This window comes from Blennius ocellaris (genome assembly GCF_963422515.1).
Source record: "Blennius ocellaris genome assembly, chromosome: 24".
Classification (NCBI taxonomy): domain Eukaryota; kingdom Metazoa; phylum Chordata; class Actinopteri; order Blenniiformes; family Blenniidae; genus Blennius; species Blennius ocellaris.
This window is the reverse complement of record NC_137673.1, coordinates 9475036-9501703: the sequence shown is the minus strand read 5'-3', so window position 1 is coordinate 9501703 and position 26668 is coordinate 9475036. Positions and strand designations below refer to the sequence as shown.

The 26668-nt window shown below is 45.3% G+C and overlaps 2 protein-coding genes across 2 annotated transcripts; both read left to right on the top strand.

Moving 5' to 3' along the window:
- Nucleotides 1-1456: 1456 nt before the first annotated feature.
- LOC308147531 (uncharacterized protein) lies at nucleotides 1457-11575 on the top strand (the record flags this gene model as incomplete). Its single annotated transcript, XM_080519744.1, is given in 5 exon segments — nucleotides 1457-1489; nucleotides 2887-2960; nucleotides 7943-8960; nucleotides 8962-9089; nucleotides 11485-11575. Coding segments are annotated over 5 exon segments (1344 nt in total).
- On the top strand, nucleotides 11540-26363 carry LOC308147423 (major facilitator superfamily domain-containing protein 6-A-like). Its single transcript, XM_080519555.1, has 7 exons — nucleotides 11540-11755; nucleotides 12923-14417; nucleotides 16599-16696; nucleotides 19173-19334; nucleotides 19431-19529; nucleotides 23363-23652; nucleotides 24596-26363. The coding sequence occupies exons 2-7, from the start codon at nucleotides 12925-12927 to the stop codon at nucleotides 24767-24769; spliced, it is 2316 nt and encodes a 771-aa protein (XP_080375681.1). The 5' UTR covers nucleotides 11540-11755; nucleotides 12923-12924; the 3' UTR covers nucleotides 24770-26363.
- The last annotated feature ends 305 nt before the right edge of the window (nucleotides 26364-26668 follow it).

Below are 26668 nucleotides of genomic sequence, written 5' to 3'. Positions count from 1 at the left end.
GAGGTGGAGGAGAAGGAGAAAGGAAGAGGTGGAGGAGAAGGAGGAAGAGGAGGAGGAAGTAGAGAAAGGAAGAGGCGGAGGAGAAGGAGGAAGTGAAGAAAGGAAGAGGTGGAGGAGAAGGAGGAAGAAGTAGAGAAATGAAGAGGCGGAGGAGAAGGAGGAAGGAAGTGAAGAAAGGAAGAGGTGGAGGAGAAGGAGAAAGGAAGAGGTGGAGGAGAAGGAGGAAGAAGAGGAGGAGGAAGTAGAGAAATGAAGAGGCGGAGGAGAAGGAGGAAGGAAGTGAAGAAAGGAAGAGGTGGAGGAGAAGGAGAAAGGAAGAGGTGGAGGAGAAGGAGGAGGAAGATGAGGGGAAAGAAATGTAGAAAGAAGAGGTGGATGAAGAAGCGGAGGACGAGGAGGTGGAGAAAGGAAGAGATCTAGGAGAAGAAGGAAAAATCAGAGGAGGAAGATGAGGGGAAAGAAGAGGTGGAGGAGAAAGAAGGATGAAGAGGTGGAGGAGAAGAGGAAAAATCAGAGGAGGAAGATGAGGGGAAAGAAATGGAGAAAGAAGAGGTGGAGGAGAAAGAAGGATGAAGAAACAGAGGAGGACGGGGGGAGAAAAGAAGAGGTGAAGGAGGAGGAAAAAGCGGAGCACGACGAGGAAGAGGAGGAGGCAATGGCAAATGAAGAGGTGGAGGAGAAAGAGAAGGATGAAGAAGCTGAGTAAGAGGAGAAGGAAGAGAAAGATAATGAGGAGGTCGGAGGAGAAAAGAGGAAGAGGAGAAAGCAGAGGAGGAGGAGGTAAAGAACTATCCTGCACTGCATTGGAGAAACTAAAATGATGAAGGGCAAAAGTAAAAAAGAGAAGGGGAAGATCTTTATAAATGCAATGAAGAGGAGGAGGAGGAAGATGGATGATGAAGAAGTGAGGAGGAGGAGGAGGAGGAGAGTGATTGAAATGAGGAGAGAGGAGTGTTTGGAGGTCACGGCCTCCCTCCTGTTGGTCTGATGGATCCACACTGACAAGCAGAGACCACTGGAGACACTGTGTGTGTGTGTGTGTGTGTGTGTGTGTGTGTGTGTGTGTGTGTGTGTGTGTGTGTGTGTGTGTGTGTGTGTGTGTGTGTGTGTGTGTGTGTGTGTGTGTGTGTGTGTGTGTGTGTGTGTGTGTGTGTGTGACACACACACATACACTAATGTTTTCCCTGGAGGTGTTTTCTTCATTGACCATGGCTGTCTGTCTGGAATCACAGACACACACACACACACCCACACCCACACCCACACACACACACACACACACACACACACACACACACACACACACACACACACACACACCCTGCTTTCCAGCGTCGTCTCTTACAGTTTGTAAAAACTTGCCTTAACTTCAGCGCAGGTGTCTCCATGCAGCAGTTTTGAACCGACTGCATCATTCCGCCTCCTGAGCTTCCACTTCAGTCACAACAAATTGACGATGACGAAGATGAAGATGACGGCGGCGATGAAGGTTCTATAACGGTCTGGTTTCACACTCGGCGAGGAGTCTGGATGTGATGAATGGCAGGACTGTCCAACCACATTTCGAGAAATTTTTTTTTTTATTTTCTTCTTAATTATACATTTTTTAAAGCCGTTTGTTATGTGTTTTTGGCCGCGTGTATTTATTTATTATTTATTTGTCTCTATACATTACATTTTGAGGCCAATTGGGTCAAAGGTCATGAAACGGTAAAAAGAAAAGAAAAAAATTCATCGTAACGTGGTCAGTTTTTGTCCCATTCAAGTCAAACCAGCGCCAACGTGTTCAGGGTTCAATTCCCGATCTCTTGACGTCCCACACGATGCAGTCACGTCATCACCCTGGCTGACGGTCGTGGGGGGGGTCAAAGGTCAGGGACGGGTGTCCATCAAAGTCAAAGAGTGACAATATGAATCGATTCAAACCACCAGAATAAGTAATGATCTGTCCGTTCAAGCCCTTCTCCCCATGTTCGCGGCAATTACGTGCCAATGTGTGAAAGATGGCAGACGCCCCCCCCGCCGCCGCCGCCGCCGGACGTCCGCTCTCTGCCTGTCGGATATGTGAGGACCTGACTGAGGACTGGACAGCGGCAGGGACAATCTGTTCCGTCCGGCCCCGCCGGCCTCGGTCGCAGCTGCCAGCACGCATCGGTGGGACGGGCGAGAAGCGCCGCGCTCGCTGTCGCCGCCATCAACACCTCACACACACACACTAGTTCAGTGAAAGGTCTGCGACGACAATACCGCCGTGATTGACAGCTGGTGGGCGGAGGGAGTGAAACCTGCGGTGACCTTTGACCTCTGATGCTCCCAGGAGGATTACTCCTCAAGGTACTTCTGCCAGTAATGTAATGTATCATACTCACTCTTAACTACTTCTAAAAGTGTTCACTTCAAACCCATTAAACCTGCTTTTTTGAGGTTAATAAAAAAAAATGTATGTTAAATAATAATTTGATAATATTCAAAAACATTTGCCGAAATGGGGGGGAACTTTTTTTGTTGTTGATAACACGCAACGTTTTTATTTCTCACCAGTATATCTGATTTATAGTATTTTGCCTCTATTTTCGCAGGTCTCTGGCGCCCCCTGCTGGCCATGAGCTCAAACTACAGGTCACTCCAGTGTGAGTTTCTACATCCGCCAAACACGTCAGTTCAACAACGTTCCATTTCCATAAGAATACAACTTGATTGGGATTAAAAAGAAAAACATTTCAGTGAGTGTGCAGGATATAGAGACGGATTCATATAATAGTAGTGGACGGACAGAGAGGTAATCCTCGTCCACGGGGATTAACGATTAGCGTCTTCATGGAGACTGCAGCAGCTTTCAGGGACGCCACCGTCAGGGTTTCACGTCTTACTGTAATCCTCTGGTAGCTGGTGACGTGGTTACACACTCGCTGCCCACAGCTGGGCACATCTGGAGGAAATATCTGCCGCGAGAGTCCGAGGTACGGTTTCCAGAGTGTGGCCCCGGTGGACATAAGAGATAATCACATTGAGTGTACAGTGGGACTGAAACTGAAGCTCAGCCATTCAGGTCAGAGGTTTGAAACCCGATCGCAAGAGACACCTGATATCAGCGAGAGGAAACAAGGCTGCACCTCCTCCTCCTCCTCCTCCTCAGAGAAGATCTGACGGGCTTCACACGCCCACATCGCTGTGTGGAGGCTGCATGTTCTGCATGGGTCAATGAGTTAATATGAGCTCAGTGAGTCTGAAACTAGTCTGAAATCAGGTCTGAAACTAGGCTGAAATCAGGTTTGAACTAGTCTGAAATCAGGTCTGAACTAGTCTGGAATCAGGTTTGAAACTAGTCTGAAATCTGGTCTGAAACTAGTCTGAAATCTGATCTGAAACTAGTCTGAAATCTGGTCTGAAACTAGTCTGAAATCAGGTCTGAAACTAGTCTGAAATCAGGTCTGAACTAGTCTGGAATCAGGTTTGAAACTAGTCTGAAATCAGGTCTGAAACTAGTCTGAAATCTGATCTGAAACTAGTCTGAAATCTGGTCTGAAACTAGTCTGAAATCAGGTCTGAAACTAGTCTGAAATCAGGTCTGAACTAGTCTGGAATCAGGTTTGAAACTAGTCTGAAATCTGGTCTGAAACTAGTCTGAAATCTGATCTGAAACTAGTCTGAAATCTGGTCTGAAACTAGTCTGAAATCAGGTCTGAAACTAGTCTGAAATCAGGTCTGAACTAGTCTGGAATCAGGTTTGAAACTAGTCTGAAATCAGGTCTGAAACTAGTCTGAAATCAGGTTTGAAACTAGTCTGAAATCAGGTCTGAAACTAGTCTGAAATCAGGTCTGGAACTAGTCTGAAATCAAGTCTGAAACTAGTTGGATATCAATTCTGAAACTAGTCTGAAATCAGGTTTGAAACTAGTCTGAAATCAAGTCTGAAACTAGGCTAAAATCCAGTTTGAAACTAGTCTGAAACTAGTTGGATATCAATTCTGAAACTAGTCTGAAATCAGGTTTGAAACTAGTCTGAAATCAGGTTTGAAACTAGTCTGAAATCAGGTCTGAAACTAGTCTGAAATCAGGTTTGAAACTAGTCTGAAATCAGGTTTGAAACTAGTCTGAAACTAGGCTAAAATCCAGTTTGAAACTAGTCTGAAACTAGTTGGATATCAATTCTGAAACTAGTCTGAAATCAGGTTTGAAACTAGTCTGAAATCAGGTTTGAAACTAGTCTGAAACTAGGCTAAAATCCAGTTTGAAACTAGTCTGAAACTAGTTGGATATCAATTCTGAAACTAGTCTGAAATCAGGTCTGAAACTAGGCTGAAATCCGGTTTGAAAGTAGTCTGAAATCGTCTCTGAAACTAGTCTGAAACTAGTTGGATATCAATTCTGAAAATAGTTTGAAATCAAGTCTGAAAATAGTTTGAAATCAAGTGTGAATTTAGTCTGACATCTGGTCTGGCACTAGTTTGAAATCTGGTCTGAAACTAGTCTGAAATTATTCTGAAATCGGGTCTGAAACTAGTTGGAAATGAAGTGTGAAACTAGCTTGAAATCTGGTCTGACACTGGTCTGGGTCTGACACTAGTTGTAAATCAAGTCTGTCAGTGAGTTCTAATGAGCTGGACGTGCAGAGAAAAGCTCCAAACGTTGATCAGAAGTGGATTCTTGGTCAGTTCCAGGTTTGTGTCAGCAACCAGACTATTTAGTTTAAATCCCAGAGGAAAAGCCACAGAAGTTTGACTCAGCTAAAAAAAGCTGAACGCACAGAATTGAGGTTAAACATGGAGATCCTGTCTCTGATTCCTCTGAGGTGGTCGGCGGCGGCGGCGGCGGTGGTTTTATCTGAGCCGGGGGGGGATTTGGACGCATTAGTGTAATCTTCCTCTCTGTGACCAACAGGTCTTCATCTGCTCAATACGCCGCCGCCTCGCCGTCGTCGTACACAAGAGAGAGAATCACATCACATGTCAGCATTTCATCAACAGATCAGAGAGGTTCCTCACTCAGAGGTCAAAGGTCAACCAGCCCACATGTCTCTTAGTATCGGCCTCGTGTGACGACATTCACTTTGAAAAACTAAAGCTTTTTTTTTTTTAAAAACGACATTTGATAATATAGAATCTTTATTAATTTATTTGACAGTTTGAATTTGTATTTATTTCATTTAAGCAGTTTAAACATGTTTTTGCTTGATGAACTTTGAAAATGTGCCTTTACTCCGTTTTTAGCATCGGGAATCGTGGCTGACTTTATTCATTTTCAATTTGTTTGGTTTTCAAAGTTCATTCCTGTAAAATTTTAAGATTTAAAAATATTTTTCTGAAAAAGGGAATTTTTTTTTTAAAAAGCATGAAAAAACATTTCAATATTTGTTTTTATTATATTTTCAGCACCACAAATAGTGTCTAACATTTTATTTGTTTACATTGTTTATTGTGTGTTTTAAAAGATTTTATTTGAATAATGTTTTTAAAAAATTTCGAAGGAAAAGGCAAAGAAAGGGGGAAAAGAAAGATTTTAAAATAACTATTCTCTTTTTTTATTCTTTTATTCATATTTCAACATTTTCAATCATATAAAAGGGTTAAATTGTCCTTTTTTTTCACAATCTCCTCTGATATTTTCCTCCTCCACCTCTCCATCCTTGTGCCGCAGGTGAAAAGCCTTGTTTACCCTCCAACGTGCTCGATGAATCTATAAATAAACAAACGCCTGCAATCAATCAAATCTGTCCAGACCTTCTAATTCTCGTCTCTGTGGCCCAGTTTGGCTTCAATCTCTTTAGACCATCCTCCACCATCACCCCCCCCTCCTCTCACCACACGCCTCTGCGTGGTTAATAATTGAGAAGCCCCCCCCCCCCCCCCCTCCCTCCCTCCTCTGCGTTTTCTTTCCATCACTCTGCCTTTGTGGAGTTTTCCAGACGAGCCTCCGCCTGCTGCCGTGTTGACGGCTGTCAGCGGGTCCACACACACACACACACACACACACACACACATATACAGAAACACGCACAGAAGAAGAAGAAGGTAAGTTAACTATTGCTTTTCATCTTCTCACTATCAGGCAGAATCTGGTTGCTTCCACCCGACAGGAAGTCGGCGTCGCTCTGAAACTTGAAATATGTGGCAAAGTGAACGACGGAACCATTTGTGTGACGCTTAATCTCGCTGAAAATCACTGGATGGTCGCGGCTTCGAGCAAATGAATCCCCTGTGACGGATTAGAGTCCCGGACGAAGCTTCCAGATCATCCGAAACTCTGGAAAACCGGTGATTTGATGATTGACTTACACAGAAAACCGATTGAAAACCTGATGATTGATTTGTGTTGTCGCCTCATGCATGAAACTGCGGAAAGTCAAAGTAACGTTTTGGTCAGATTGTTGGACGTCCTGAAAGAAGCTGGTCTTGGGTTTTAGTCTCCTGTCAGTATGGATCAATGGATCTCGCCTCTAAAGATTCAAGCTGAAGGGGCCGATGGGAGTAAAGGTCAATTCCTGCTCCATAAGAACAAGAAGAACATTTAGCATGCCACGGTTTTGCCCCCCCAAAAAAAAGGACGTCATTTTCTGCCTCAAGCTCCGTCTGGCCGAACAAATGTTGTGGACGTTCTGCAGAGTGCAGAACGTCCACAAACTCTTGTGTGATTGGCAACATTTTTCTTGTTTACTTCCGCATTACGCCACAAGTCTGAGTGTGGCACGTATTTACGCACTACACACTAATGGATGAATAAATCATATTTGAATCATGTTTAGCATGAGGCCTCGCAACTGAGTGAACCCCGAAGCTTGTTAGCATGTAGCATGTAGCCTCACAACTCAGTGAGCCCCAAGCTTGTTAGCATGTAGCATGTAGCCTCGCAACTGAGTGAGCCCTGAAGCTTGGTAGCATGTAGCATGTAGCCTCACAACTCAGTGAGCCCCAAGCTTGTTTGCATGTAGCATGTAGCCTCGCAACTGAGTGAGCCCCGGAGCTTGTTAGCATGTAGCCTCGCAACTGAGTGAGGCCCGGAGCTTGTTGGCATGTAACCTCGCTACTGTATGCGTCTTGAAGCTCGTTAACATGTAGCTTCACAACTGTGTCGGCCCCGAAACTCATTAGCATGTAGCCTTGCTACTGTGTGAGCCCTGAAGTTGGTAGCATGTAGCATGTAGCCTCACAACTCAGTGAGCCCCAAAGCTTGTTAGCATGTAGCCTCACAACTGAGCAAGCCCCAAAGCTTGTTAGCATGTAGCATGTAGCCTCACAACTGAGTGAGCCCCAAAGCTTGTTAGCATGTAGCTTCACCACTGTGTCTGCCCCAAAGCTCGCAAGCATGTAGCATGTAGCCTCGCTACCATGTGAGCCCTGAAGCTTGTTAGCATGTAGCCTCCCGACTGTGTGAGCCCCGAAGCTTGTTAGAATGTAGCCTGGCTACCAAGTGAACCCCTAAGCTTGTTAGCATGTAGCCTCGCTACCAAGTGAGCCCCGAAGCTTGTTAGCATGTAGCCTCGCTACCGCGTGAGCCCCGAAGCTTGTTAGCATGTAGCCTCGCTACCGCGTGAGTCCCGAAGCTTGTTAGAATGTAGCCTCGCTACCAGGCGAGCCCCAAAGCTTGTTAGCATGTAGCCTCACTACCAAGTGAGCCCCGAAGCTGGTTAGCATGTAGCCTCGCTACCGATTGAGCCCCGAAGCTTGTTAGCATGTAGCCTTGCTACCGCATGAGCCCCGGTGGAACCCTTTCAGCAGCTGGCTGACGTCACAGCAGAACATTCTTCTTGTTCTTATGGGAGCATGTCGCAGCCTCAAGAGGAGAAATGGAGGCCGTCCAAGACTTGGAAGCTAGAATCATTTTCATCAGTCGCACGAATCGTGTGTATTACGATCCCAATGTGTAACGTGAGACCCTGCTGTGTGTATCAGAGCTGTGAAAAGGTCATATTGGATAACGACCCCCCCTTCCCTCTGTGTGTCAGAGCCATGAAGGAGGCGCTGCTGCTCCTCCTGCTGGCGGCGGAGGCGTCGCCCCGCTCTCACGGCGGCTGGTGCGAGCCCGGCTGCGACTGCCGCGGCGACCTCAAGTTCGCCGTCTGCTCGCGGGCCGGCTTCGCGCGGCTGCCGGGCCGCGTCCCCGCCACCACCGAGCTCCTGGACCTGTCCGACAACCACATCGCCGGCGTCCCCCGCCGCTCCTTCGGCGGCGCCCGCAAGCTCCGGGTGCTGCTGCTGCAGCACAACAACATCAGCGCGGTGGAGGACGGCGCCTTCTCCCAGCTGGAGTTCCTGCAGAAGCTGGACCTGAGCTGGAACCGCATCTCCGCCCTGACGGAGGGCTTCTCCGTCGGCCTGGTGTTCCTGCGGGAGCTGCAGCTGGCCCACAACCGCCTGACGGGCCTGGACAGCCGCAGCTTCCTGCACCTGGACGGCCTGCAGAGGCTCAACCTGACCGGGAACGCCATCCACGCCGTGCAGGTGAGGGCCTTCGCCCCCATGAGCTCGCTGCGCCAGCTCCACCTGGAGAACAACCGGCTGACGGCGCTGCGGAGCGGCGTCTTCTCCATGCTGCGCTCGCTGGAGGTCCTCAACCTGGCGGGCAACCGGATCGCCGAGACGGAGATGGGCGTGTTCAAGCCGCTCACCAGCATGACGCTGCTCGACCTGGCGGGCAACCGGATGACCACCGTCTACTTCAAGACCTTCCTGGGCATCCACACCTACAGCACGCACATCCTGCTGGAGGGGAACCCCTGGAACTGCGACTGCGACCTGCAGAGGGTCTTCCGGAAGCTGCGCAGCATCCAGCGCCTCTTCCTGGACGACTACTTCAACCTGACGTGCCGCACGCCGCCCGTCCTGAGCGGCTACCTGCTGATGGACGTGGACACGGAGCTGTGCATCGCCGAGACCGTCACCGTGCTCATCATCACCTTCACCGTGGTGATCACCGTGCTGGCCGCCATGGTGATGGGCGAGAGGAAGAGGAAGAAGAGGAAGAAGGGCCTGCACTGGACGCAGCAGGCCGACCTCTCGGACGAGTCGGACTACTGACTGCGCTGCTTTTTACCCGCCCGGCGTTCGGCCTCTCGCTCTGCCCGAGGCCCCGTTTCCACGACAACGCTCCACGTTCGGCGGGACCTTGACATTATGTTGTGAACATGGACAAAATCGAGCGCCGACTGATGATGAATTGGACTCTAACTTGTGTTTCAACTCAAAAATTACCAATAAAACTTCCAATTTGGACTATAAAACTACTAATATAGACTATAAAACTACCAAGATGGACTATAAAACTACTAATATAGACTATAAAACTACCAAGATGGACTATAAAACTACTAATATAGACTATAAAACTACCAATATAGACTATAAAACTACCAATCTGGACTATAAAACTACTAAGATGGACTATAAAACTACTAATATAGACTATAAAACTACCAATCTGGACTATAAAACTACCAAGATGGACTATAAAACTGCCAATATAGACTATAAAACTACTAATATAGACTATAAAACTACCAATCTGGACTATAAAACTACAAAGATGGACTATAAAACTGCCAATATAGACTATAAAACTACCAATATAGACTATAAAACTACTAAGATGGACTATAAAACTACCAATATAGACTATAAAGCTACTAAGATGGACTATAAAACTACCAATCTGGACTATAAAACTACCAATATAGACTACAAAACTACTAAGATGGACTATAAAACTACCAATATAGACTATAAAACTACTAAGATGGACTCTAAAACTACCAATATAGACTATAAAACTACTAAAATGGACTATAAAACTACTAAGATGGACTATAAAACTACCAATATAGACTATAAAACTACTAAGATGGACTATAAAACTACCAATCTGGACTATAAAACTACTCAAATGGACTATAAAACTACTAAAATGGACTATAAAGCTACCAATCTGGACTATAAAACTACTAAGATGGACTATAAAACTACCAATATAGACTATAAAACTACTAAAATGGACTATAAAACTACTAAGATGGACTATAAAACTACCAATATAGACTATAAAACTACTAAGATGGACTATAAAACTACCAATATAGACTATAAAACTACTAAAATGGACTATAAAACTACCAATCTGGACTATAAAACTACTAAAATGGACGGTATGAAAAAGTCAAGGACGGTTTGCCTTTGCGTGTTTTCGTTGTCGTGGAAACGGGGCCTAAAGCTCTCTTTCACATTTCAGACTCTGGTAAGATTACCCGTCCGCTTCACACCAAGAAACTCCCAAGACTGATTGTACACTTTTATATACAAATAAAGCAGCAGTTGTGTGTTACTCTTTACACTAAACTGGATCTTGTCTCATGGTTTATGTCTTGAAAGCCTCAGTCTGTGGAGCCCCCTGCTGGTAGAAATTATTCACCGCACCAAGACCTTTAAAAAAAAAAAATGACACTTTTGTTTTTACCTGAAGCTACTGGTCAGGTTTGTTTTTTTTCCTCTTCTTGAACTGCATTTCCATGAATTAGAAGCAGATGTGTTTCTAAGTATGAGTCAAAACCCTGGGGTATCGTTTTAGCTATACATGTAATTATATAATTTATTATCAAAATTATGAAATAATAAAAGCTAGCGAGTTGAAATAGAGATTTAATATTTTATTTCCTTCCCTCAGAGAGACTAAAAGTCAACTGCAGCTCATGTTTACTCAGACTGTATGTTTGCACTGTGATTAATGGAAGTTTCCCCTTTAATTGAGAGCCAGGAGACGTTCAGGCGGAGTGTGCAGCGCATGGTGCCGGGCACGTCAAGTCACCGGAAGTTATGAACGAACCACACCGGAAGTGTAACACGTAAGAGCACAAAAAATACGGTCTTCGTGGCATGCATTCATGTCACTTTGCATGTAAATTCTGGAATTGTTGTATTATGAATAGAATAGAAAGGTATTACTCTCAGACGGAGAGTTTGCAATTTAAGTCTTTAAACATATTTATTTTGTTGTTGGATCTCTATTGGCAGTGTTCAGGTCAAAAGAAGGTCAATGTGGGTCAAGGTGACTTTATTTACCCATTAGTAGATTCATTTTGCAGCAAAGCAAGAAGGCATCTGAAAATTCACACAGACACATTAAAAAAACCCAAAGGAAAATAAAAGCACAGAGTATGGAAATGGATAGGGAATCACTGACAAGACTAAAATACTCTAATTGCTCATGATACAAAATGTCCTTTTCTCAGAGGATAAACTCTTTGTATAAATATTTCTCTAATAATAATGATAATACCTATATTTTTTTATTGCCGTTTTATTTTATTGTTTGATATTTTTGCCTTAAGATTATTATCATTATTATTATTATTATTATTATTATTATTAATAATAATAATGATAATAATAATAATAAAGCACATTTAATTTTGAAAGAATTGAGCGGAAGTAAGGAGGTATGACGTCGTTTGACTCGACGGTCTGGGCGTGCTCGCGCGCGTGTCGTGCGCGCGGACAGGTGGGACCTCCGGTCCGACGGGTTGCTGTTGTTCCTCCATACAAAGACACGGACGCGCCTCAGAAACACGTTCAATCGTCACCGGGAGTGAGACATGGAGCTCTCCCGGTGGATTTAATCCCGGGTTTTCATCGCGGAAGATCACGAACCGGAGGAGGTTTATTTGAGGAAATAGCAAAAAAAGAAAGAAAGGGGAAAAAAATGTCCGGACGAGCAGAAATAATCTAAAAACAGCGCAGTCATAGTTTAATGGGAGCGGTGACCTGAGCAGGTAAGACAAATTCACCTGCTTTTTTTTTTTTCTTTTTCTATCAACTTCATTTTTCAGTTAATTAAACCGGTTTATGGATTTTTACAGTGGGTTCAATGTAAAGAGTAATAATATTAATAAACGTTTTTTTTCTCTCTCTCCCCTCGTTTAACCGGTTCTGGTATCAGTGACGTCATTTAGTGAAATTTCCGACGTGTTTTGGTTCGCTTTTTCTTTTTTTTTTCCCGAGTTAAAGATACGGAGGCTTTTGTTCGACATGGAGGAAAACACTTCCGCGTGGAAACCGTCACTGACAGCCGGGCGGTTTCCACGCTGAGGTCCGAGCACCTCCTATGATTTAGAAATAATCCGGATGATTTATAAAGGATCAGAAATCTTCTGGAGAGGCTCGATTTCTTATTATCTGTGTACAAATTAAACACTTTCACCACCAAATCCAACGTCAAACTGAGTTTTGTGGATAAAGACGTTGAATCTCGATTAAACAAAGAATCTGTTTTGCTTTTTTTATTTTATTAAGGATCACTTCTAATGTTGGATGATCGCTGACATCAGGATTGACGTAATAACCTTTAATTACAGTTTAAAAATAGACGAAATGATTCAGCGTTGAAAGCTTTTTCGATTCTACTGGAGCGGAACCACAGAACATGTTAAACCTTTCATTTTCAGGTGCTTTAGTACCCAATTCTCACTCTTTCTTCCTTCATTTGCAGCATTTTTTCAGACTGTATTGCTTCACGCTGGATAAATAGAAAGAAAGTTGAAAATACTAATGTAATATTGACTTGTACAAGCACAGAAAGGATGAAATTATCCCAAAATAAAGTTACATTGATGATCCTTAATAAAATAAATAAAGCAAATGCAGGACATGCATAAAAGAACATGGCGCGTTCTACTTAATGAAAAAGAAAATAAGGGTTGCACCATGCAAATGCCACAAATTAGGCCGTTACAGAAAACGTGCAATTAAAATAAGAAACGCTACGACAGCCTTTCGCAGTTCCTCCAGATTTGATCAAATTTAGCTTTTTGAAGGAACGACACTAACCATTTTAAACATTTTAATCATTTTTATAAACAGTTTTGCACTCCTGAGGCGCCCATACTCTCCTGGGACTTTTATTTTGACAGCTTTATCACTTCCTGTCCCCCCCCCCCTAGATATGCCAGCTGACGACAAGGTAGCCATCCTGACCGACGATGAGGAGGACCAGAAGAGGAAGTACGTGCTGTCTGAGCCATTCAACGCCGTGCCGGCGGCTCAGCAGGAGGGCGCCCCCACGCCGCCGCCGCCCCCCCCGGAGGCCCCTCCCCCCCCGGAGGCCCCGCCCGACCAGCAGCTCGCCGTCCAGCCCGAGACCATCGACTGCTGCGAGCGCATGTGCCTCCGCGTCAACAACCACCTGCTCGTCTCCAAGGTCTTCTACTTCTTCTTCTACGCCGCCTACGGCTCGCTGCACCCCCTGCTGGCCGTGTACTACAAGCAGCTGGGCATGTCGGCCAGCCGCAGCGGGCTGCTGGTCGGCATACGCTACTTCATCGAGTTCTGCAGCGCCCCCTTCTGGGGCGTGGTGGCCGACCGCTTCAAGAAAGGCAAGGCGGTGCTGCTGTTCTCCGTCCTGTGCTGGCTGCTGTTCAACTCCGGCATCGGCTTCGTCAAGCCGGCCGAGATGACGTGCGAGGAAATCGGAGCCGCCGCCACGACGGCGCCCCCCACCACGACGACGCCCCCCCTCCCCGGCAACGCCACCGCCAACCTCACCAGGAGTCGCCGGAGTCTCCTGGGCGTCAACCTGCTCAGGTACAAGCGGGACGGCGACAACGACACGACGCCGACGACGCCGCCGTCGCCCTCTGGCCAGGACAACGCCACCGGCCCCGCCCCCAACGCCACCCTGGCGCCCGCCACGCCGGGCCCCGACCCCCAGAAGCAGTACCAGATCGTTTTCAACCCCGAGCAGGTGCAGAACATCTTCCTCATCATCCTGATCGTCATCATCGTGGGCGAGTTCTTCAGCGCCCCCGCCGTCACCATCGTGGACACCGTGACCCTGCAGTACCTCGGTAGGGCGCGCGACCGCTACGGCCTGCAGAGGATGTGGGGCTCGCTGGGCTGGGGCCTGGCCATGCTGCTGGTGGGCATCTGGATCGACCACACCCGCCTCGCCGTCGCCATCCAGGGCGTCGGCTGCGTCCTGCCGGAGTTCCACAACTACCGGCTGGCCTTCATCGTCTTCGGCGTGCTGATGGGCCTCGCCTTCATCGTCGCCACCCAGTTCTACTTTGAGAAAGGCGGCGAGTACCAGCAGGAAGTCCCCGAGGCGGCGCGGGATCCGGCGGGATCCGCCCCGACCCCGCCGGAGTCGGGGGACCCCGCGAGCCAGAGCGCCGCCGCCGCCGCCGCCGCCCCCCAGCCGGAGTTCCACTACAGCGACCTGCTGAGGCTGCTGTTCACCGTGCGCTACAGCTCCGTGCTCTTCGTGGCCTGGTTCATGGGCTTCGGCTACGGCTTCGTCTTCAGCTTCCTGTACTGGCACCTGGAGGACCTGAACGGCACCACCACGCTGTTCGGCGTCTGCTCCGTCCTCAGCCACGTCTCGGAGCTCGCCGCGTACTTCACCAGCCACAAGTTCATCGAGCTGGTGGGACACGTCAGGTAAGGCGCTACGTCCGGAGTTTGCTGGTCGGGAAGGAATTTGACGATTGAAACGGTCGCCAACGCCACATTTGAAATGATTTATTGCAAGTTGGTTGTGGGTGCGGGGTCGTAACCAGAGAGGCGTTCAAGGACCGGTCACAAGGCACATCAGAGGTTGTCCAATTGAAAACCTCTGATGTGCGTTGTGACCCGTCCTTGAACGCCTCTCTGGTTTAAGGACCAGAGAGGCGTTCAAGGACCGGTCACATCAGAGGTTGTCCAATTGAAAACGGAACATTTCTGCCCTTGATTTGACAACAATTGTATTAAAACTGACCGCGTTGAGACGAAAATAAGTTTGTTTTGGCCTTTTTATGACTGATACATAAGATTGGTCCAGATTACAAAGAGTTGGCGCCTTTCTTTCCCCGCCTGAAGCCAATTAAATCCCATAACGTATCCATAACAGCTGGATTCTGGCTCAGTGCGCTGGATCGACGTGTTCAGCGTGTAGCAAACAGACGAGGCAGAGGGCAGCGTCGGAGCGGTGGCAAGCCGAGCGAGCGCGTCTCCCTCAGACAAAGCCGTCATTGACACAAGGGGGGGGGGGGGGGGGGGGGGTTGGGGGTTCAGTCGCAGCGACATCCGAGAGCGCGGGATTAGATTTCTGAGCTGCACGAGGAAACGCACACCACAGAATGTGGAGCAGTCGACGACGGAGGATTTTTTAATGTGTGTCATTAAGAGACTACTAATTAAATTCAGAGTTGAACAGATGTTTATTCAAACCTCCACCCTCCACCCCCACCGGGTGTTTTGGCAAACTCTCCGCTGAAAACGCACTTCCTGCTTCGTGAGAGCAGGCTGGCGGTTGAACAGCCTTTCTGTTTCTTCTAGTAGTCTAGAGGATGTTGGTACGTCTCTTCAGCCTTTTATTAAAGTACCCGTTAGAGTAAAAAGACCTTCTGTTCCTGCTTCACTCTGCCGCTCTGCTGCGTCTGCACCTGCTGTTGGAGGGGTTTCCTCTCAAGAGTCTACATCTCGTTTTAAAGATACTGGGTTTTTTTAATAAAGACTCTGGGTCTTTTTCTAGAGAGACTTAGTCTTTTAATAAAGACTTTGGATCTTTTTGTAAAGAGCATTGATCTTTTTCTAAAGACTCTGGGTCTTTTAATAAAGACTCTGGATCTTTTTCTAAAGACTGGATCTTTTTCTAAAGACTGGATCTTTTTCTAAAGACTCTGCTTTCTAAAGAGTCTTGATCTTTTTCTAAATTGTCTGGGTCTTTTTCTAAAGAGTTTGGGTCTTTTAATAAAGACTCTGGCTCTTTTTCTAAAGACTCTGCTTCTAAAGTGTCTGGATCTTTTTGCAAAGAGTGTTGATCTTTTTCGAAAGAGTCTGGGTCTTTTTCTAAAACGTCTTGGCCTTTTTCTAAAGAGTTTGGGTCTTTTAATAAAGACTCTTGGTCTTTTTCTAAAGACTGCTTCTAAAGACTCTGGATCTTTTTGCAAAGAGTGTTGATCTTTTTCGAAAGAGTCCGGGCCTTTTTCTAAAGCGTCTGGGTCTTTTAATAAAGACTCTTGAACTTTTTCTAAAGACTCTGCTCCTAAAGTGTCTGGATCTTTTTCTAAATGAATATGAGTCCTTTTCTAAAGCGTCGTAGGTCGTTTCAAAAGATTCTCCTTTGATTTAAAGAGCCTCGGTTTGGTTTAAGGTGGAGTCGTTCCTCTTATTGAGGTAGTCAAATGTTAAACAAACCCGATGCTGAGCGGCTCCAGGTTCCTGTTGAGTTCCGATGTTTGTTTCGTCAACATTCGAGGGGTTGACTGGCAGCGTCTGTTATCCAACGTGTGACTCTGTGTCATCGGCTTTATTAATAATCCACACAAACACCACCGGGGGACGTTGGCAAACCTTCATCACACTTAATTCTTGGTTGAGGAGCGTGAGAAGGTTTCACTGGCTTCACTTGAACTGATCCCGTCTGCTAATGAACACATGGAAGTGATGAACGTCGGGAGTGTTTGCCGACGGCGGCGGCGTTCCGATATCAGCCCGACGCTCAAACAAAACAAAACCCTGCTGTCGGAGACTTGAAAAGAGAGCGTCGCTCATTCCCCGCTGGTGTGGTTCTGCGAAGAGCGACAGAACATGACGGTGTGTTTTTTTTGTTTGTTTTTTTTTTCTTTCTCCTCCCAGGGTCCTTTACATCGGCCTGGCCTGCAACACGGCCCGCTACCTGTACATCTCCTACCTGGATAACGCCTGGGCCGTTCTGCCCATGGAGGTCCTTCAAGGTAAACTGCTGTCTGATCTGGACGGGCTGTTGTCGGAGACGCCGCCGTCAGCCGTGTGTCGCCGCGTCACTTAATGTCACGTGCGGCGGAGCGGCGTTTCCCGTAGAACCAGCCCGTTAAGTTGCACCTGTGCGTGGAAACGAGTCGAGCGCAGCCGGCGGGGAAAAATGACGAAGATGCTTAAAAAAACAAAACAAAAACTCGACTTAAGTTCTTTAAAATGTCAGAATATCCCTGAGTGGCTCTAGTAGGTTGTTCAAAAAATACTTTAAAGCTCGAAAACGTCACATTTGGGAACCTGTTTTATCCTCTTTGTAGTTTTTAATTACACATTATATGCTTATTTGCCGAGTACGCCACAGTGGCACATAATTATATTTGTTAAGGGAACAAGCACGACTGTCAATCAGAAGCAACATTCTCACAGTTGATTTTTTTGAAATGAGAAACACGAATAATGTACAGATATTCAAATGTGTCATTATTAATCACATCATCAGTCCATAGGATTAGTCCCACCTTCAATTCTGCAGATATAGAATTCCTCCTCTCTGCTTCAGCATTTGAACGCACCGGGATGAGTCGGCGAATTACCAGCCAATCAGAGGCCGCCTTTGAAAAACCTACATATCCCACTTTGTATCAGTGATTTAAACGGTAAAATATGACGGCGAGGAGAAAGCCCAGCAGTAACCTACCCCAGACCAGGCGAGGAGACAAGCACGACAGACAACTTTACTGTTTCCCAAACATTACAAATCTGGACAGTTGGAGTTAGAAAATCTAAATTCTTTTCATACCAGGACAAACCGACAAAACCTTCACAACATGGAGGGATAGAGGTATAACAGCCACACTGACAGAAGGGAACAATTTTAAGTCTTTTGAAAAGGTTAAAAATGAATACAAACTCGAAAATAAAGACCTGCTCCGTTACTTACAACTAAAACACTTGTTAAAACATGTACCGTATTTTCTGCCCTATAAGGCAGAAATACCTCAAATTTTCTCAAAAGCTGCCAGTGCGCCTTATAACCCGGTGCGCCTTATATATGGAAGAATTGCTCTACTCCAGACTGCTATTTGACAGCTGAACAACCAGAAGCTTTTATTTTGACAACTCTAACTTTGCAACCGGATCTTCAGAGCGGACGAGACTCCACACAACACCTTCATCACTCATGGTTGCACACCAACATTCTAACAAACCAAAATAAACTAGATGAAATAATGACTCCCTAAACTGGGGAACAAAAACACATAAACACAATCAACACAACACCAAGCCCAACAACAACCCACAATAACCTCCAACAACACAAAACATGAATTCCCATCATGCCTTGCATCCTGAGCTCCTCAGTGCAGCCGATAGCTGCAATGCATTATGGGAGTTTCTGTTTGTGGTGTTTTAAATGCAATTATTGGGGGTTCTATTTGGTTTGTGGTGTCGGTAATAATTGTGTTGTGTTGTGTTTTTGTTGCTTAGTTCATGTAGTTTAGTTTATTAGCGGTAGTTGTAAGTTGTCAACCAGCAGTGAAGAAGGTTTTGTGTGTAGTGTCCTCCTGGCATAGGCTGCAGGTAGGACTATCAAAATAAAGTGCGTGCACCTCTCTGGGTGTTAGAATCAGTGGAAAATGTAACCTAGTGGCTTTGAGCTATAAAGGTTGCTGACCACTGGTCTATTCCCTGCGCCTTATAATCCTGCCTTATAGCCTTATAGTGCGGAAAATACGGTATACGGTATACGGTACGGAAAATACGGTATATCATCAGAGAGCAATGTGCTGATAAAAATGATGCTGGATGCTGATGAGAAGATGCCTTCCAGAGCTGAGTCTAAACTGGACGCATGTCTTCAGAAATGTACAGGTAATGCCTCACTGTATTTAATATCCGAATGGGAAGACGAACTTCATACTGAAATTTCAGAGTATGACTGGAGAACGCTATGTGTGACACAACACGGCTCCACAACGCTGGAAAAATCGGACACGCTTTTTTTTTATCACACCGCAAATCAAAAGCGTGTTGGAGACGATGTGGCGACGAGGTCATATTTTCTGGTCGTGCCCCAAACTACAGCCTTTTTGGGACGACAGTGTTGGTGTTCTGGAGGACATCCTGGAATACGAGGTTCTATTCAATGGAGAAAAATGACTTTTCACCTGAGAATCCAAGCAGGTGACTGAACGCACAAATGGAGGAAACGGACCTTGTTTAGAAAGAGAAAAGAAGATGACCCTTTTTTGACTGACTGAAAAGTGTGACGCCCCCTTTTGTATTGCTTTTCGCTGTTTGTTTTCTATGTCTATAAAAACAGAGATAAAAAAAAAAAATATGACGGCGAGAAAAAGAGAAGACGAATCCTGGTTTTGACGACAGAGCTGGAGATTTGTTTGAGACGCCCTGAGTAAACAGTGGTTCAACCTACTGTGACTGGTCATGTGACCCGCTCTCGTCCCGTCTGTCCAGGAGTGACTCACGCCTCCGTCTGGGCGGCCTGCATCTCCTTCCTGAGCGCGGCGGTGCCGCCGGCCCTCAGGACGTCGGCGCAGGGCATCCTGCAGGGCCTGCACCTCGGGCTGGGCCGCGGCTGTGGAGCCATGGTGGGCGGCGTGTTCGTCAACTTCTTCGGTACGACAGACGCCAAAATCCGTCCTCGTACAAACTCCGTGAGGTTAAAAAAACAAACAAACAAAACAACAACAATGTGCTCTGTTTGCCCCGCAGGCGCTCCGGCCACCTTCAGGGGCATCGGCATGGCGTCCCTCGTCATCCTCCTCATCTTCGCCTTCATCCAGTGTCTGAGTGGAGAAAGTGAAGACAAAGGTGCGGCGTCTGCGTCCTGAATTCATGGTTTCTGTTTGTAACTGCAGCATTTATGCCCAGTAATCTGTGAAGGGAAGTCACGTTTCCACTGTAAGACCACAGCAGCTCCTCTAATACACACGTTTCTTAACAAGTACAATTATTCTACTGCTCACCGTTCATTTGTACGGAAGAGGACAAAAAACACTGGAAAAAAACCCTGAGTTCTGACTTTTTTTCTCAGAATTCTGCCTTTTTTTCTCAGAATTCTTCCTTTAAATTCATAATTCTGACTTTTAACCTCAGAATTCTGCCTTTTTTCCTCAGAATTCTTCCTTTAAACTCAGAATTCTCACTTTAAACCCTGAGTTCTGACTTTTTTTTCTCAGAATTCTGCCTTTTTTTCTCAGAATTCTCACTTTAAACTCAGAATTCTCACTTTAAACCCTGAGTTCTGACTTTTTTTTCTCAGAATTCTGACTTTTTTTTCTCAGAATTCTGACTTTTTTTCTCAGAATTCTCACTTTAAACTCAGAATTCTCACTTTAAACCCTGAGTTCTGACTTTTTTTCTCAGAATTCTACCTTTAAATTTAGAATTCTGACTTTTAACCTCAGAATTCTGACTTTTTTTCCTCAGAATTCTTCCTTTAAACTCAGAATTCTCACTTTAAACCCTGAGTTCTGCCTTTTTTTCTCAGAATTCTGACTTTTTTTCTCAGAATTCTGCCTTTTAAACTCAGAATTCTGCCTTTTAAACTCAGAATTCTGCCTTTAAACTCAGAATTCTGACTTTTAAACTCAGTATTCTGACTTTTAGACTCAGAATTCTGCCTTTAAACTCAGAATTCTCACTTTAAACTCAGAATTCTCACTTTAAACCCTGAGTTCTGCCTTTTTTCCTCAGAATTCTGCCTTTTTTCATCAGAATTCTGCCTTTTTTTCTCAGAATTCTGCCTTTAAACTCAGAATTCTGACTTTTAAACTCAGAATTTTGACTTTTAAACCCTGAGTTCTGCCTTTTTTTCTCAGAATTCTGACTTTTTTTCTCAGAATTCTGCCTTTTAAACTCAGAATTCTGCCTTTTAAACTCAGAATTCTGCCTTTAAACTCAGAATTCTGACTTTTAAACTCAGTATTCTGACTTTTAGACTCAGAATTCTGCCTTTAAACTCAGAATTCTCACTTTAAACTCAGAATTCTCACTTTAAACCCTGAGTTCTGCCTTTTTTCCTCAGAATTCTGCCTTTTTTCATCAGAATTCTGCCTTTTTTTCTCAGAATTCTGCCTTTAAACTCAGAATTCTGACTTTTAAACTCAGAATTTTGACTTTTAAACCCTGAGTTCTGCCTTTAAAGTCAGAATTCTGAGAATTCACTTTAAACCCTGAGTTCTGACTTTTTTCTCAGAATTCTGACTTTTTTCTCAGAATTCTGACTTTTTTCACAGAATTCTGACTTTTTTCACAGAATTCTCACTTTAAACTCTGAGTTCTGACTTTTTTTCTCAGTATTCTGACTTTTAAACTCAGTATTCTGACTTTTAAACTCAGGGTTTTTTTCCCCACAGTGGCCCTGATCCTCTTATGTACATTGGAAGTACTACTTTTTTTAAAAATCTTCTTGGACAAAAAAGTACTAGTTTTTAGGCGACAATTTAGTGAATGAACTGGTTCATAAAACATTTTTTTTTTTTAATATATATATATTTAAGCTGACGCTGATCAAAGTATGTGCAGTATTTTAATATCATGCAGATATCAGTGATGACAAATTATGTGTTTTTACTCAAAATAAATACTTTATTACATTTCAAGGTTTCTTCCCTGGTAAAAGGGGAAAAAATGGGAAATAAAAAAAGGGAAAATAGGACAGAGAAAAGAGTTTAAAGGGTCCCTGAAATAATTCTATTAAAATACACCAGTATTTAGCATTATTTTTCCCCCTTTCGAATGATATATGACACACCAATGACAATCACACCACTATCTTGCTCTTGAGCGCCGAACGTCTAAAAATGCCTTTAAATCTCCCGCCCTGTGAATCTGACCTAGTTTTCCCAACTTGCCGTAGTTTTGCGCTGTGACGTATGAGGAGTTATTTACTTCCGCCCACAACAGCTGATCGTAGTGTCTTGTTTACATGTGCTCTGCATTATCGCGTTATTTAGCAGTTTTTTAGAGCCATGCCTAAGCGTTGTGTTGCGGCTGGGTGTTCCCAAATGCCCAGTCCGTCTGTAAGTGTCCATAAATTCCCAAAAGATGAAACTTTGAGGAGATTATGGACAAAACAAGTGCAGCGCACTCGCTCCAACTGGACACCAACAGAGGCCTCCTATCTCTGCAGTCAACATTTCACGGATGACTGTTACGAAACAGCACCCGCAATCCGAGAGTCACTTGGTTTTGATGTGAAGAGGAAACGTATCCTGAAACCTGGTTCTGTCCCCACCATTTTTAAACGGCTTTTTAACGGATTTTTAAACCCAACTTTCAGTAAGTCTTTTTAAAACCTGCTAAAACTTAAGACAAATAGACCAATAAACTTTGCAAAACACCCACTCTGACACAAGGGTAAATACCCGGTCACACACAATATGTGCACACGGGTAAATACCCGGTCACGCACAATATGTGCACACGGGTAAATACCCGGTCACACACAATATGTGCACACGGGTAAATACCCGGTCACGCACAATATGTGCACACGGGTAAATACCCGGTCACACACAATATGTGCACACGGGTAAATACCCGGTCACGCACAATATGTGCACACGGGTAAATACCCGGTCACGCACAATATGTGCACACGGGTTAATACCCGGTCACGCACAATATGTGCACACGGGTAAATACCCGGTCACGCACAATATGTGCACACGGGTAAATACCCGGTCACACACAATATGTGCACACGGGTAAATACCCGGTCACACACAATATGTGCACACGGGTAAATACCCGGTCACACACAATATGTGCACACGGGTAAATACCCGGTCACGCACAATATGTGCACACGGGTAAATACCCGGTCACACACAATATGTACTCACGGGTAAATACCCGGTCACGCACAATATGTGCACACGGGTAAATACCCGGTCACGCACAATATGTGCACACGGGTAAATACCCGGTCACGCACAATATGTGCACACGGGTAAATACCCGGTCACACACAATATGTACTCACGGCTCAAACATGTATGGTTGAACGCCTTGATTTTCTTCTAATTCTTCCTCCGATGATTCCTCTCCTTCATCTTCGTCCAAAACCAACGATACGTCACTTAAATCTTCGCTAACATCGCTCCTAGGTGCTTCTGTATCGCCAAACCCCTCCATTCTTCAATCAGCTGATGTTGTTTTGGCTGGGACATATAACCCCTCGTACGTCATATCCGGTCTAGCTCAGGCGGCTCACATTTATGGCCCGCAAATATACCGTCGTCTGCTGCATCATGTAAAGTCAATTAAAAGGGTCGGAATTCGGACTTTTATCTGGGAATGTTATATACCTTTCGAAAGCATATTTATTCTTCTTTCTAAAGATGAAATCTGAAAAACATTTCAGTTACCCTTTAAAGAAAAATGGACAAAAGAAATTAAATGGAAAAGAAAGAAATTGGAATTTTTTTTATAAAGGACAAAAGAAATAAAGGTGGGAAAAATGTTTTTAATGCAATTATCTGTGAATCTGAGCCAAAAGTATGTAATGATAATGGGAACCAGGGAGAAACTTTAATACTATTACTGTTTGATGGTCATTGTCTTTCACTGTCAATGTCCCGACTCGCACTATTGTCCCCAGAAACGTCTGTCTCTTTACGACTTAACCTCCTTTACAGAGGACAAGATGTTGGCGGAGAACATTCCGGTGCCCTCCAGCCCGGTGCCCATCGCCACCATCGACCTGGTGCAGAGCCAGAACGGCGGCGGCGGCGTGGCGCCGAGCGGCCAGGCCCCGGCGCTGCCCGTCAAGAAGACCAAGCACCAGGAGGACCAGGAGGACGTGAGCCGGCCGGCCTGGGTGCTCGCCGCCTCGCCCTGGGTCACCATCGCCTTCGCCCTCGTCCAGATCCGGGAGATGGTCGGCATGAAGAACGGCGGGCCGCCGCCGGAGACGCAGCCCCTGCAGGTGAACACACACCACTGATGAAACAACCGAGACATCAAAGACCGAGTCTGTCTTTGATGAGGTCTTTTGGTTTTGGGTTTTTTTTCTTAACCAAGCTGGTGCACCTGTTTTCTTTAAAAAAAAAAAAAAAAGTTTCCTCTTCACTAACTGGCTCTTCCTCTTCTGTCTGGCTTCCCTCACACACTGAAGAGAGGTGAGACCACTGTGTGTTCAAAGGTCGATGCAAATCTGCTGTGTGTGTGTGTGTGTGTGTGTGTGTGTGTGTGTGTGTGTGTGTGTGTGTGTGTGTGTGTGTGTGTGTGTGTGTACGTGTGTGTGTGTGTGTCGTAGCTCGTGCATGCGTTGCAAGTCGTGGGCGCGTACATGCACGCGTCCCGCGCATGCTTCAATGGCGCCATGCGGGCCCGCATGAATTCCTCCCCGCATGACGGCCCCCCCCTCTGGCTCCGCCCACTTCCTGCTTCTGCCGCTTCTGCCCGCTCTCAAGTTCATTTAAAGGAGTCACCTCGCGTATCCAGTCTCCCTGAAATTGTCTTTAAATTAAAAGTTCATCAGGGGAAAATGGAGCTCGTTTTGACACTTTTGGTGAGTTTATATTCGCCCCCTGTGTTGAAGGCGATCACAACTTCCTGTTTTGGAGCGACGCCCCCTGGTGGGCAAGTCTGCTTTGAACAAAAGAGCCCAAACGAAAACACCGAGGTCCAAAACACCAAGATGCATGTTTTTATGGAGGAAAACACTGGATTTCTCCGTCACGACTCCTTTAAATCGGGTGAACGTTTTCAAAATAAAAGACGTCGATGCAACTATAAAACTGCTGCTCTTGCTGCCTGCTGCTTCTTTTTTTTTTTTGTACCCGTCGACTCTTCTAACAACCAGTAACCTCAGCGATACTTCATGCAGGAGCTCACTGTCCCCCCCCCCCCCCCCCACTTGTTACCAGGTACCTGACCACCACCCGCCGCCCTCCGCCCCGGGCGACGCCTCCAATACACAACCACGCCCCACAGACCCGCCGCCCACAGACTGTACCAAAGACGGCGCGGCGTCGGGGCCAGGGGCCCCACCGGGGGCCCCGCCGGGACACCCGCTGTTCACAGCAGAGGACGCACACTGACCCCCCCCCCACCCCCTTCCACCACCCGCCATTTTCACCACAGTTAATTAACCTCGCCGTGATCAAGGAGTGAAGGGGTTAAAGGTCGGGGGGGGGGGGGGTCGGCAACCTTGCTCACTAAAAGATCCAGGGTTTTTTTTTTTTTTTGTCGTCACTTTGCATCAAATTGGATTAAAATGAAGTCGCAAAACTGCCTTGACCTTTTAAAATGAAGCCATCTTTGTATTTTTCTCCATTTTTGGTGGATTTAAGCAATTTTTTCTTAATTTTAGTTGTGTTTTTTTTTGTTTTTAAGCCCCTTTTAACCAGTTAATAGCCGCTCTTCTGAAAATGACTTGTCTCGATAAGCGAACTAGATCCTAGAACACTCGGTAGAGTGCACGCCTTCGCCAACGCCACATTTGTCACCATGGAAACCAATACATCAAACCTCATTTGTCACTGATGTACACATATTTTACACTTCCCACGTGACCCGCCCCCCCTTGACCTTTGACCCCCCCAACCCCCTTCCAGGTTAACGACGTCACTGCATCGTGTGGCACATCGGTGGATGGAGAATTGAAAGCTCACCACCTTGGCGTAGGTTTCAATCGCACTGAAACTGGCCGAATAGAACCTCCGCCCGACTTTCGTTGGCGAAATTGAAAATCAGATCAAATGTATTTTTCCATATAATCTCCTGAAGGCTTCTGGGAGCCAGTGCAGAGGGGCTAAAGAGCCACATGTGGCTCCAGAGCTGCAGGTTGCAGACCTCGGGTAGAGGAGATGCTTTAATTAAAAAAAAATTAACTGATTCTTCTGTTAGATTTTGAAACCCCTCCCCCCCCCCATGAAGGAAACTCCTTCAACTGTAAATGTGCCTCGTGATAAGTTATTTAACTTAATTTAACCAGTGTGTGTGTGTGGAGGAGTGAAGGCTGCGACACACACCGCATCCTGTACAAGTGCTTTTTATTTATTAGCAGCTGTGGTTCTTCTGACCCAAAAAAAAAAAAAAAGATCTATATTTTTGAGGGTTTTTTGTCAATCAATGTTGGGACTTTATACTCTGGCGAGTATTTCAAATGCTTTGTATCTTCCTGTGGCTACAGATCTGCAGTTTTTTACCAATCTGACGAGAAAATGCGACGGCGCGGGCGATTTGGAGTCAAATTTGAGGGTAAAAAATTGCAAAATGTTCCGCTGAATCTAAAAAAAGTAGCGGCAGGATTTGGTCATTTCTTCACTCCAACAGTATTTCTGCACAGATTCACACCATCAGACTGTTATAAAAACAAAAAAAAAGACTTTGTTTAAAAGAAGCATGTTTGGTTTCTGCACACTGTGATGAAGAAGTGCCTCTTTAAAAACAAACAAACAAACAAAATGTGTTCTCAGTTCTGCACTTAACTGGAGATCTTTTCCTTTTCATACCGACACTGCCAAGAACCTGAAACACAAACTTTTGCTTATTGTCTTTTTTTCTCTCTCTTGCCAAACAGTTCCCAGTATTGAGCAGATGTTTTGTTTTTGTTTTGTCCGTACACCTTCCAAATGAAGAAACTGTTTACTCGAAAGGGATGTGGATGATTAAAGGATGTTTTGGAAAAAGTATGTTTGTTTTTTTTTGCCCTGCGTTGGTAATAGTTTAAATATTGCTTCAATTTGTTAAAGAATGACCATATTTCCATACATACCAATACATTTATTTGCATGTTTACAAACAAGTATACATCCAAATTTAACAGGAAAAAATGCAAAATAATTATAATAGATCATCGTGGAAAACCTATGTTTTGTGAAAATGACTTTACAGTTGATTTTTTTACTCTGTTTAAAAAAAAAAAAAAGAAAAAGTTCTGAATGTTTACTGGACGTTGGTTGTTTATTGCTAAATAGCAATGAAATCATCATAAA

Excerpts from the sequence above, each read along its gene's own strand:
- LOC308147423 (XM_080519555.1), top strand. The coding sequence starts at position 12,925 with ATGCCAGCTGACGACAAGGTAGCCATCCTGACCGACGATGAGGAGGAC. Across the intron at positions 16,697-19,172 it reads GCCCATGGAGGTCCTTCAAG|GAGTGACTCACGCCTCCGTC; the intron begins GTAAACTGCTGT and ends CCGTCTGTCCAG. Across the intron at positions 19,530-23,362 it reads TGGAGAAAGTGAAGACAAAG|AGGACAAGATGTTGGCGGAG; the intron begins GTGCGGCGTCTG and ends CCTCCTTTACAG.